The sequence below is a fragment of the Dasypus novemcinctus genome, chromosome 10 (assembly GCF_030445035.2).
Source record: "Dasypus novemcinctus isolate mDasNov1 chromosome 10, mDasNov1.1.hap2, whole genome shotgun sequence".
Classification (NCBI taxonomy): Eukaryota; Metazoa; Chordata; class Mammalia; order Cingulata; family Dasypodidae; genus Dasypus; species Dasypus novemcinctus.
This window is the reverse complement of record NC_080682.1, coordinates 566,952-579,347: the sequence shown is the minus strand read 5'-3', so window position 1 is coordinate 579,347 and position 12,396 is coordinate 566,952. Positions and strand designations below refer to the sequence as shown.

Genomic DNA, 12,396 nt, shown 5'->3' with positions numbered 1-12,396 from the left:
TACACCTAGCGATGGTATTGCCTGGTCACGTGGCAAATCAACATTTAACTTCCTTAGGACCTGCCAAACAGTCCTCCACGGTGGCTGTACCATTTTACATCCTCACCAGTAGTGGATAAGCATTCCTATCCACATCCTCTCCAACATTTGTGGTTTTCCAATTTTTTAATAGTGACCATTCTAGTAGGTATGAAATGATAATTTTTTAAAAAGGCTTATTTATTTATTTAATTCTCTCTCCTCCCCAGTTGTCTGTTCTCTGTGTCTATTTTGCTGCGTTTTTATCTTTGTCCTCTTCTGTTGTTGTCAGTGGTACGGGAATCTGTGTCTCTTCTTGTTGTGTCATCTTGCTGTGTCAGCTCTCCGTGTGTGCGGCGCCATTCCTGGGCAGGCTGCACTTTCTTTCACGCTGGGCGGCTCTCCTTACGGGGCGCATTCCTTGCGCGTGGGGCTCCCCTACGTGAGGGACACCCCTGCGTGGCACGGCACTCCTTGAGTGCATCAGCACTGCGCATGGGCCAGCTCCACACGGGTCAAGGAGGCCCGGGGTTTGAACCGCAGACCTCCCATGTGGTAGACGGACGCCCTAACCACTGGGCCAAGTCCGCTTCCTGAAATGATCATTTCATTGTACTTTGATTTGCATTTCCCTAATTGCTAGTGATGTTGAACATTTTTTCATATGCTTTTTTGGCCACTTGTATTTCTTTTTTGGACAAATGTCTATTGAAGTCTTTTTGCCCATTTTTTAATTGGGTCATTTGTCTTTTTGTTATTGAGTTGTAGCATTTCTTGATATAGCATGGATATTAAACCCTTATCAGATAAGTGATTTCCAAATACTTTCTCCCATTAAGTCACATGTCTTTTCACCCTTTTGACAAAGTACTATGAGGTGCAGAAGTGTTTAATTTTGAGGAGGCCCCATTTATTTAATTTTTCTTTCATTGTTTGAGCTTTGGATGTAAAATTGAAGAGATGCCCACCTTCCACAAGATCTTGAAGATGTTTCCTTATGTTTTCTTCTAGAAGTTTTATGGCCATGGATTTTATATTTAGGTCTTTGATTCATTTTGAGTTGATTCTTGTATAGGGAGTGAGATAGGGGTTCTCTTTCATTCATTTGGTTATGGATGTCCAGTTCTCCCAGCACTATTTGTTGAAGAGACTGTATTTTGTCCTGGTAAGATGGACTTGATAGGTTTGTCAAAAACAGTTGGCTGTAGAGGGGAGGGTTTATTTCTGGACTCTCAGTTCTGTTCCACTGACTGATTCGTCTATCTTTATGCCAGAACCATGCTGTTTTGACCACTGTAACTTTGTAATATGCTTCAAGGTCAGGCAGTGAGAGTGCGCCTGCATTGCTTTTCTTTTTTAGAATGCTTTTGGCTATGTGGGTGCTTTTTCCTTTTCAAATGAATTTGGTAATTTCCTTTTCAATTTCTGTAGAGTAGGCTGTTAGAATTTTGATTGGTATTGTATTGAATCTGTAAATCACTTTAGATAGGATTGATAGGATTGACATCTTCATGATATTTAGTCTTCCAATCCATGAACATGGAATACCTTTCCATTAGTTTTGGTCTTTTAAAATTTCTTTTAGCATCATTTTGTAGTTTTCTGCATGTAGGTACTATATATCTTTGGTTAAATTGATTCTTAGGTATTTGAGTCTTTTTGTTGCTATTGTAAATGGAATTCTTTTCCTGATTTCCTCCTCAGATTGTTCAGTACTAGTGTACAGAAACAGTACTGATTTTTGCATGTTGATCTTGTTTCTGACACTTTGCTGAACTTGTTTATTAGCTCAAGTAGCTTTGTTGTGGACGTTTCAGAATTTTCCAAATATAGATCATATCACCTGCTCATAGCAAGTGTTCTACTTCCTCTTTTCCTATTTGGATGCCGTTTATTTTTAAAAATTTCTTGTCTAATTGCTCTAGTTGGAACTTCTAGTACAATATTGAATAACAGTGGTGACAGCAGGCATCTTTGTCTTGTTCCTGATCTTAGAGGGAAAGCCTTCGACCTTTCCCCATTGAGTATGATGCTGGCTGTGGTTTTTTCATATATGCCCTTTATCGTATTGAGAAATTAGCCTTCTATTCCTATCTTTCCAAGTGTTTTTATCAAGAAAGAACCTTGGATTTTATTGAATGCCTTTTTTGCATTGATCCATATAATTGTGTTTTTTTCCCTTCAAATTGTTAATGTGATGTATTATGTTAATCGATTTTGTTGCATTGAACCACCCTTGAATACCAGGAATAAATCTCACTTGATCGTGGTGTATAATTATTTATTATGTTGGATTCTATTTGCAAGTGTTTTGTTGAGAATATTTGCATCTATGTTCATTAGAGAGATTGGTCTGTGGATTTCTTTTCTTGTGGTGTCTGTATCTGGTTGTGGTGTTAGGGTGATTTTGGCTTCATAAAATGTATTGCGTAATTTTCCCTCTTCAATTTTTTGGAAGAGTTTAATCAGAATTGGTGTTAATTTTTCTCGAAATACTTGATAAAATTCACCTGTGAAGCCTTCTGGTCCTGGACTTTCCTTTTTTGGGAGATTTTCGCTGACTGACTCAATCTCTTTATATGTGATTGATTTATTGAGTTCTTGAATTCTTGTAGTCAATGTAGGTAGTGTGTTTTTAGGAATTTTTCCATTTCATCTAGGTTGTCTAGTTTGTTGGCATACGGTTTCTCATAATATCCTCTTATGATCCATTTTATTTTTGTGGGGTCAGTCATTACTTCCCCGTTTTATTTCTGATTTTATTTATTTTCATCTTCTCTCTTTTTTTCTTTGTTGGTCTAGCTAGGGGTGGGTTTGTTAATTTTATTGATCTCAAAGAACCAGCTTTTGGTTTTGTTTATTTTCACTGTTTTTTTTTTTTATTCTCAATTTTATTTATTTCTGCTCTAATCTTCATTATTTCTTTCCTTCTGCATATGTTGGGAATGGTTTGCTGTTTTTTTTCTAGTTCTTCCAGACATTTAATTAGGTCTTTGATTTTATTTCTTCTTTTTAATATAGGCATTCAGTGCTATAAGTTTCCATCAACATTGTCTACTATATCCCATAAGTTTTTATTTTAATTTATTGAAGTATATCACTCATACATAAACAATTAGTATATAATAATAGTTGTGAACTTACAAAACAAACATGTAACATCATACAGGACTCTGATAACTCACCCTACCACCAATTACTTGCATCGTTGTTAAACCTTTTTTTAACTAATGATTTAAGACTGTTGTCAAAATATTACTACTAACCAAAGTATTTTTCACCAAACCAACCCTATTATTATTATCTTTATATCATTTATATATGAACATACATAAACGAGTGTATAGTAAAAGTTGTGAACTTACAAAGCGAACATGCATAACATCATACAGGGGTCTCATACATCAACCCTCCACAAACACCTTGCATTGTCATGAGACGTTTGTTACAAATATGAAAGAATATTGTCAAAAACTTGCTACTAATGAGAGTCCTTATCTTTCATTTGGTGTTTTCCCCTCAACCTACCCTGTTATTATTTTTAAATATATTTTTTATGACAGAAGTTGTAAACTTATAAAACAATCATGCACATGTGCAGAATTCCCAAACAATACCCCTCCATCAACATAACACACTGTGGTGGAACATTTGCTACAGATTAGATAATATCATCTGATTGTTACCAGGTCCATAGTGTACATTTGGCTCACATTTTCCATACTGCCTCACTATCAACACAGTACATCTTTCGCATAGCTGCAATATTTTATTATTACTACTAACCACAGTCCATAGGTCACTGCAGCTGTATTTTTCCCATGCTTCTCCACATTCCCAACACCCTGCAGTAGTGATGTACATTTGTTCTAGCTAACAAAGGACACTCTTGCATCTGTACTATCAACCACAGTTCTCATCCACCTCTTGGTTTACTGTGCTGTTCAGTTCCTAGACTATTCTCTAGCATTTTGTCAATTGGCATTTGCTTACCTAGACTGCCATTTATAAACTATCATATCCCCATTTATAAACTAGCTGTTACTTACTGTGTGTTACCATCCACTCTACATTTTCACACTTTTACCGTAAAGCTAATTAAATCTGCTGCCTACATTAAACATCAGTAGTCCATCTCAGTCCTCCTCTTATTTCCTTTAAGAATCCAACACCTACCACCAGGTCTTGAAGATGTTTTCTACACTTTCTTCTAGAAGTTTTATGGTTCTTGCTTTTATTTTTAGGTTTTTGATCCATCTTGAGTTAATTTTTGGATAAGGTATGAGATAGGGGTCCTCTTTCCTTCTTTTGGCTATGGATATCCAATTCTTTCAGCACCATTTGTTGAATGGATTGTTCTGCCCAAGCTGTGTGGGTTTGACAGGCTAGTCAAAAATCACTTGACCAGGGCGGCAGACTTGGCCCAGTGGTTAGGGCGTCCGCCTACCACATGGGAGGTCTGCGGTTCAAACCCCGGGCCTCTTTGACCCGTGAGGAGCTGGCCCACGTGCAGCACTGATGCCCGCAAGGAGTGTCGTGCCACGCAGGGGTGTCCCCCGCGTAGGGGAGCCCCACGCGCAAGGAGTGCGCCCCGTAAGGAGAGCAGACCAGTGCCAAAGAAAGTGCAGCCTGCCCAGGAATGGTGCCACCCACATGGAGAGCTGACACAACAAGATGACGCAACATAAAGAAACACAGATTCCCGTGCCGCTGACAACAACAGAAGTGGACAAAGAAAACTCAGCAAATAGACACAGAGAACAGACAACCGGGGTGGGGGGAGGGGAGAGAAATAAATAAATAAATCTTAAAAAAAAAAATCATTTGACCATACGTGTGAGGGTCTGTTTCTGAACCATAAATTTGGTTCTGTTCTATGTGTCTGTCTTTAGGCCAGTACTATGCTGTTTTTACCACTATAGCTAGGTAATATGATTTAAAATTTGGAGATGAGGGTTTACTCTTCCTTTTTATGATATTTCTGGCTATTCAGGACCCCTTACCCTTCCAAATAAGTTTGGTGATCATGTTTTCAATTTATTTTATTTTATTTTTTATTTTAAAGATTTATTTATTTCTCTCCCCTCCCCCCGGTTGTCTGTTCTCTGTGTCTATTTGCTGCGTCGTCTTCTTTGTCCGCTTCTGTTGTTGTCAGCGGCACAGGAATCTGTGTTTTCTTTTTGTTGCATGATCTTGCTGTGTCAGCTGTCCGTGTGTGCGGCGCCATTCCTGGGCAGGCTGCACTTTCTTTCACGCTGGGCGGCTCTCCTTACGGGGCGCACTCCTTGCGTGTGGGGCTCCCCTATGCGGGGGACACCCCTGCGTGGCACAGGCACTCCTTGCGCGCATCAGCACTGTGCGTGGGCCAGCTCCACACGAGTTAAGGAGGCCCGGGGTTTGAACCGCAGACCTCCCATGTGGTACGCGAACGCCCTAACTACTGGGCCAAGTCTGCTTGCCTTGCCCTCATGTTTGAAAGACAGTCTTGCTGGATATAAGAGTCTTGGCTGGAAGTTTTTCTCTTGCAGTGTCTTAAGTATATCAGACCATTGTCTTCTTGCCTCCATGGTTTCTGTTGAGAAATCAGCATGTAATCTTATTTGGTATCCCTTATATGTTATGAATTGCTTTCCTCTTGCTGTTCTCAGAAGTCTCTCTGTCTTTAGCATTTGACATTCTGATGAGTATGTGTCTTAGAGTAAGTCTATCCAGATTTTTTGAGATGGGAGTACATTGTGCTTCTTGGACATGGATATCTATGTCCTTCAATAGGATTGGGAAATTTTCTTTTAGATATATTTATTTATTCTTTTTATTAAATTGTCTTTTTTTTTTAAAGATACATAAATCACAAAAAATGTTAAGGTAAATTTTCTACCATTATTTCTTCAAATATTCCTTCTGCCCCTTTTCCCTTCTCTTCTTCTGGGACACCCATGACATGTAAGTTTGTACACCTTTTGCTGTCATTTAGTTCCCTGAGACCTTGTTCAATTTTTTCCATTTTTCATCTGTTCTTTTGTATGTTCACTTTCAGAGGCCATTTCTTCAAGCTCACCAGTCCTTTCTTCTGCCTCCTCAAATCTGTTATTATATGACTCCAATGTTTTAAAATTTCATTTATTATACCTTTCATTCCCCATAAGATCTGCTATTTTTCTGTTTATGCTTTCAAATTTTTCTTTGTGCTGATCCAGTGTCTTCTTAATATCCTTAATCTCTTTAGCCATCTCTTTAAATTTATTAAGGAGATTTGTTTGAACATCTATGGTTAGTTGTCTCAACTTCTTTATGTCATCTGGAGGCTTATCTTACTTCTTTAACTGGGCCATAGCTTCCTGTTTCTTGGTGTGGATTGTAGTTTTTTCTTGGTGTCTTGGCATCTGGCTTACTAGAGTATTTATTCTGGGTGCACTTTCTCTCTTTAGTTTAGGGCTTCCTGCCCTTTCTCCCTTGCTGGTTGTGTAGTAGGAGCCAAGGATGTTGTTGGTGCTATAAGCTGTGGAGGCTCAGGCTGCCCTCCTTGCCCCAGGGACAGATGAAGCTTTTCTCGACTTTCTCCTTTGCCAGGGGGTAGGACAGAGTCACAGCTGTGTGGAATAATCCACGTCGTGCAGGCCTAGACTGCAGTTGCCCAGAGAGACTGATGAAGCTCATGCCCCTTTCTCCCCTGCCTGGGGCGGGGATGGAGCTGCAGGTGTGGGCAGCAGTCTATGCAGTGCGGGTCCAAGATGACCGCAGTTGCCCCGGTAGACTTCTGATTACTCAGCCAAAGGTAGCTGCAGTTACCTGGATAGGCTGGTTTAGGGCCCCCAGCCTCCTCCCTGCCAGAGGCGGGGCTGAAGCCTGGGCTAGGGCTGCAGGCCCATGTCGGTGAAAGAAGCTGGTTCCCGCAGTCACTGTGATTTCAGGTCAGGCTGGCTTCCCTTCATGCTGGGGGCAGAGTAAAAATGACAGCCACTGGCCTCTTTCCTACTTGGACAGATTCACACCCCAGCTGTTCCCATGGTTATATCTTTTTTTTTTTTTTAAGATTTATTTTTTATTTTTTTCTCTGCCCCTCTCTGTGTCCATTTGCTGTGGTTCTTCTGTGACCGCTTCTGTCCGTATCAGCGGCACCAGGAATCTGTGTCTCTTTTTGTTGAGTCATCTTGTTGTGTCAGCTCTCCGTGTGTGCGGCGCCATTCTTGGGCAGGCTGCACTTTCTTTTGCGCTGGGCGGCTCTCCTAATGGGGCACACTCCTTGCGCATGGGGCTCCCGTATGTGGGGGACACCCCTGCGTGGCAGAGCACTCCTTGCGCGCATCAGCACTGAGCATGGGCCAGCTGCACATGGGTCAAGGAGGCCCAGGGTCTGAACTGTGGACCTCCCATGTGGTAGGCGGACGCCCTAACCACTGGGCCAAGTCCACTTCTCTCCATGGTTATATCTTAACCAGCCAAGTCTATAATCAGTAGGCGAAATCGGCAGCCAACTGTCTCCTCCTCCCATTTTTGGGAAATGGAGCTACGAATTCCAGCCACAGAACAGCTCCTGGGGCGGCTTGTGCCGCCAGAGTAGTGCAATCACCAGCTTCCGTGACTTGGCTGGTAATTTCCTGGAGAGGCTGGTGCAGCTTCCCACAGCTTCCTCCCTGCTGGAGGTGGCACTGGGGCCTAGGCTAGAGCTGCAGTGTGATCTGGATGGAAAGAAGCCGGTCCCCCCAGCACTGGGATTCTCAGTCCACCCTGCTTCCCCTCTTGCCAGGCGTGGAGTTAAGATGGCGACTCCCGGCCTCTTTCTACTTGGACAGGTTCACACTTTAGCTGTTCTTAGGACTATACTGTAGCCCGCTGAATTAACTTACAGTAGCTGGAATTGGTGCCCAACCATCTCTTCCCCGTTTTGGGGAAGTGGAGCTTTCAATTCCAGCCGCAGAGCAGCTCCCAAGGCAGCTTGTGCCTCTGGTAGAGGATGGCACCGGCCTCCGGGGCGTGGAGTGCTCTACTCACGAGTCTTCTGCAGATGGGCATCTCCTCCTTCCACTCCTTCAAGGATGCTGCAGGATGCTCTTCTGGTCTCCTGGAGCCCCCAGACAGGTGCTTCAGCAGCTCCAGAGAGCTCTGGGTGTTTGCTAACTGCCCTGGAATAGGAGCTGACTCCAGGAGCGCCTTACTCCACTGCCATCTTGCTGGTTGTCCTGTCCCATAAGTTTTGATAAGTTTTCTCATTTTTGTTCATACAGAAATATTTAATAGTTTCTCTTACAGTTTCTTCTTTGACCCACTTATTGTTGAATTCAGCCTCCACACATTTTTCAAATTTTTCCCTTTTCTGTCTATTGTTGATTTCCAGCTTCATTCCATTATGATATGAGATTGTATAATTTCAGTCTTTCACAATTTATGGAGAACTGTTTTGTGACCTAACATGTGGTCTATCCTGGAAAGAGATCCTTGGGCTCTTGAGAAGAGTGTGTAACTCACTCTTCTGGGATGCAGTTTTCTGTATATGTCTGTTAGGTCCAGCTTCTTCTTCTTCTTCTTTTTTTTTAATATTTTCTATTTTTTTATTTGTAAAGACGCTTTAGGTTACATAAATATTATATCAAAAAGATCCAGCTTCTTTATTGTCTTGTTCAAGTTCTCTGTTTCCTTGTTGATCTTCTGTCTAGTTGTTGTATCTAATGATGTCAGTGGGGTGTTGAAGTCTCCAACTATTATTGTAGTGATGTCTCTTTCTACCTTCACTTTTTTTTTTTTAATTTTCCTCCCCTTCCCCCTCCCCCAGTTGTCTGCTCTGTGTGTTCTTCTGTGTTCGTTTGTATTCTTGTCAGTAGTGCCTGGAATCTGTGTCACGTTTTTTGTTGCGTCATCTTGCTGTGTCAGCTCTCCGTGTGTGCGGCACCATTCCTTGGCAGGCTGCACTTTCTCTCACACTGGGCGGCTCTCCTTACGGGGCGCACTCCCTTGTGCATGGAGTTCCCGTACGCAGGGACACCCCTGCGTGGCAGGGCACTCCTCGCGTGCATCAGCACTGCACATGGGCCAGCTCATCACATGGGTCAGGAGGCCCGGGGTTTGAACCTTGGACCTCCCGTGTGGTAGGCAGGCGCCCTATCCGTTGGGCCAATTCTGTTTCTCTCTACCTTCACTTTTGCCAGAGTTTGCCTCATGTATTTTGGGGGATCCTGGTTAGCTGCATAGATATTGATGATTATTTCTTCCTGATGGGTTTTCCCTTTTATTAGCTTATAGTGGCCTTCCCCATCTCTTATAACTCTTTTGCATTTAAAGTCTGTTTTTCTTGATATTAGTATATTAATAGCTGCCTCTGCTGTTTTTTTGTTTTGTTTTGTTTTTTTGGTTACTGTTTGTATGGAATATCTTTTTCCAAACTTTCACTTTCAGCCAGTTTGTATCCCTGGGTCTAAGGTGAGTCTCCTGAAAGCAGCGCGTGGATGTGAGCTTCACCTCTCTGGTGATGAATCGTAGATACCACGTCCTGCTGCATTACGTAAATATGCCACGGGGACTGTCGTTGTGATAGATTTAATGGGAACTTTCTCTCCCCCCAGTCTGGCAGGACAGCCCTTCAGATCGGGGACAGCCTGAACACGGAGAAGGCAACTCTGATTGTCGTCCACACGGACGGAAGCATCGTGGAGACCACTGGGCTGAAGGGGCCGGCTGCTCCTCTCTCTCCAGGTACCAGAATATTCGCCATTTCCTGAGCTTTCTGGAGTAGCACATGCTTGAGCATGTATAATTTATTGTTTTGTTTTGCTTTTTTAAGGTAAATTTGGAATATTGTCAAATTTTAGGTAGAAAAAATGGGATTTCCCAAGCTGAGGAAAAGAATTTCATGTCTGTGTATGTGGGGCGGGCATTTTCCCCCAGCTCCTCAACCCAAATTCAAGGGAACAGCGGCCTAAATCGGCGCTGTCTGCGAAGACTGTGGGATTCTGGGTTTATTGCACTTCTCTCATTGTTTTGGAATGCATTAAGTGTTTCTTATTTTCAAAATACTTTCTTTGTCCAAGGTCCTCAGTCTCCTCCAGCTCCTCTAGCTCCGGGCCAGGACAAAGGCGGGACCAAGTACAACTGGGACCCATCGGTGTACGACAGCGAGCTCCCCGTGCGGTGCCGGAACATCAGCGGCACCCTGTTCAAGAGCAGACTTGGCTCTGGTGAGCACAGCGGCCGCAGGCTGTGCCTTGAGGTCCAGACGCTTTGCTCCTTCTTCACATCCCTCGCAATGAGTTTTGGGCAAAGTGAGACTATAAGGATACTTAAAACAAGTTGAAAGGACAGAAGACGGGCGTGACGCTCTGGTCTGGCCTGGAGCTGAGGCCGCAGGGCAGTGCGGGGAAGGGGCGTTGTGAGAGTGAGTCCACAGGTCAGATCCCGTTGGTTGGGAAGGGAGGGCGGGAGCACATCCGCCGGGCCTCCGGCAGCGGGGCAGAGGTCATGCAGTGAGTGTGGGGAGCCACTGGGGTGGAGGTGACGGTGGGCCGGGAGGTGGAGGCATCAAGGCAGGGAAGCACCATCTACAAGCTCACCGAGTCCTGCTGGAGACTAAAGTGACAGCGTTCGGGAGTCCTGGAACGTCGACGTGGACAGGGCTTGTGGCGATCTCGCCTGCCCCTTGGCTCTGTGGACAAGGTCTTGGAGGGTGGGTTCGCTAGGTGACGTGGCCCGATAGCCGATAGCCGGCGGGGGTCGGCAGCAGGAGCAGGGAGAGCCCGCAGGACCTGGGCGGGGGGCGGGGGTGCCGGTGGAGAGCCTGCCTGTGCCCGCAGGCCCTGGGCGGGGGGCGGGGGTGCCGGTGGAGAGCCTGCCTGTGCCCGCAGGCCCTGGGCGGGGGGCGGGGGGTGCCGGTGGAGAGCCTGCCTGTGCGCGTGGCTTGCTCGTTTTTAGTGTAGGGACGCCGGCGTTGGGAACGTGGTGCCTTCATCCGACTGCACCGTGTCGTTCCAGGCGGCCGGGGACGCTGCATCAAGCAGGGAGAGAACTGGTACAGTCCAACTGAGTTTGAAGCCATGGCGGGGAGAGCCAGCAGCAAGGACTGGAAGAGAAGCATCCGCTACGCGGGGCGGCCGCTGCAGTGCCTCATTCAGGTATGGCAAGTGGGGCTCTGGTCCTGTGTCCGAGTAGAGATTGGAGGCGGCAGCGCAGCCAGTCCCAGGAGGATGCCCCGGCAGCACTCTGAGGCAGCGTGGGACCGGGGCGAGGCGACGGACTGAGGGGCTGGACAGGCCGGGGCCTTGGGCAAGCGACTTACCCTTCCTGTCTCTCAGTGTCTTTACCTTTACCTGGGCGGGACGGGGTTACCTACCCCACGGCGCGGTGTCAGGGCCGCATGAGGGCTCTGAAGCTCTGAGAAGGGCGGTCAGCACGGGGACAGGGAGTGCTACACCCGTGAGCAGGGCCCGGCACCAGGGTGCAAGTCAGGGCGAGTTGGTGAGACGTTTCAAGTGACACGCCTTCTCCAGTTTGCTCGTAAGAAGGTAGGACTTAGGCTTATTTCCAGTTTAACTTGATAAAGCGGGAATGCTGTAGACACTCCTGGGCTCCTTAGATGGAATTAGGCAGATTCTGCCATCCGTAACGGCATCACAGAAAAGAGAAAAGCTTCTGGAAATGATTGCACTTCATTTCCTCCCATATTTTATGTTTATGGAGGGCGTGCGAGTGGCAAAATGAGTTCCGTTCTGGGATCGAGGGATCAGCCCTCATGGGCTGACTTTCTAACGTGCCGCACACGTTTTGACTTTTAGGACGGCATCCTGAACCCCCACGCTGCCTCCTGCACCTGCGCCGCCTGCTGCGACGACATGACCCTGGTGAGTTGTCAGAAGTCGGCCGGGGATGGGCCCCTTGCCGCTGCGGCTCAGCGTCTTCTCTCTGCTTCTTGGTTCTCTTCCTTTGGGCCACGTGTCCCTGGCTCCCCTCTGGCTCCTCTGGGAGTCATCGCCAGTCATCTCCTTTCTCGCGCCGATTACTGTGACCCGGGCAGCCAGAGCGTGTGCGCAGGCGGCCCAAGAACATCACGGGGGATTTTTTACAATAATAAAAACGCCTATGGTAGGGCCATCTTAACCCCACAGCTAAACACACCCACTTGCTTTAGGGTTATACAGATAGAGCCGGTCCTCATTATTCACAGATGCTGTATTTGCGGCACTTTCACGCTCATTTGCAGGCACATGTGGGAGCGAAAAACTTGTTGCCCGACATGTGCGTGTTCCCAGGTGGTGTGGAACCAGCGCCGCTCTGCCGTCTTGTTTCTGCACTTAGCCTGTGAGCTGGTGGCCTTTTCATGTATGGCTAGGGCCAGGTTTGTTTGCATTTTTGTACTTTGTGTTTTACTGTTTAAAGTGGCCCTAAGTGCAGTCC

The 12,396-nt window shown here is 45.7% G+C and overlaps 1 protein-coding gene across 4 annotated transcripts in view; it reads left to right on the top strand.

Moving 5' to 3' along the window:
- Nucleotides 1-12,396, top strand: part of DEAF1 (DEAF1 transcription factor) — a 56,624-nt gene that overhangs the window by 10,282 nt on the left and 33,946 nt on the right. For all 4 annotated transcript variants that reach the window (XR_009187450.2, XR_011649818.1, XM_012525645.4 and 1 more), the window contains exons 3-6: nt 9,576-9,705; nt 10,041-10,187; nt 10,978-11,117; nt 11,778-11,843. Coding sequence is in view for 2 of the 4 variants with exons in the window: in XM_012525645.4 (XP_012381099.2) it covers nt 9,576-9,705; nt 10,041-10,187; nt 10,978-11,117; nt 11,778-11,843 (483 nt within the window). In the remaining 2 variants the exon portion in view is untranslated. The remainder of the gene's footprint in view (nt 1-9,575; nt 9,706-10,040; nt 10,188-10,977; nt 11,118-11,777; nt 11,844-12,396) is intronic.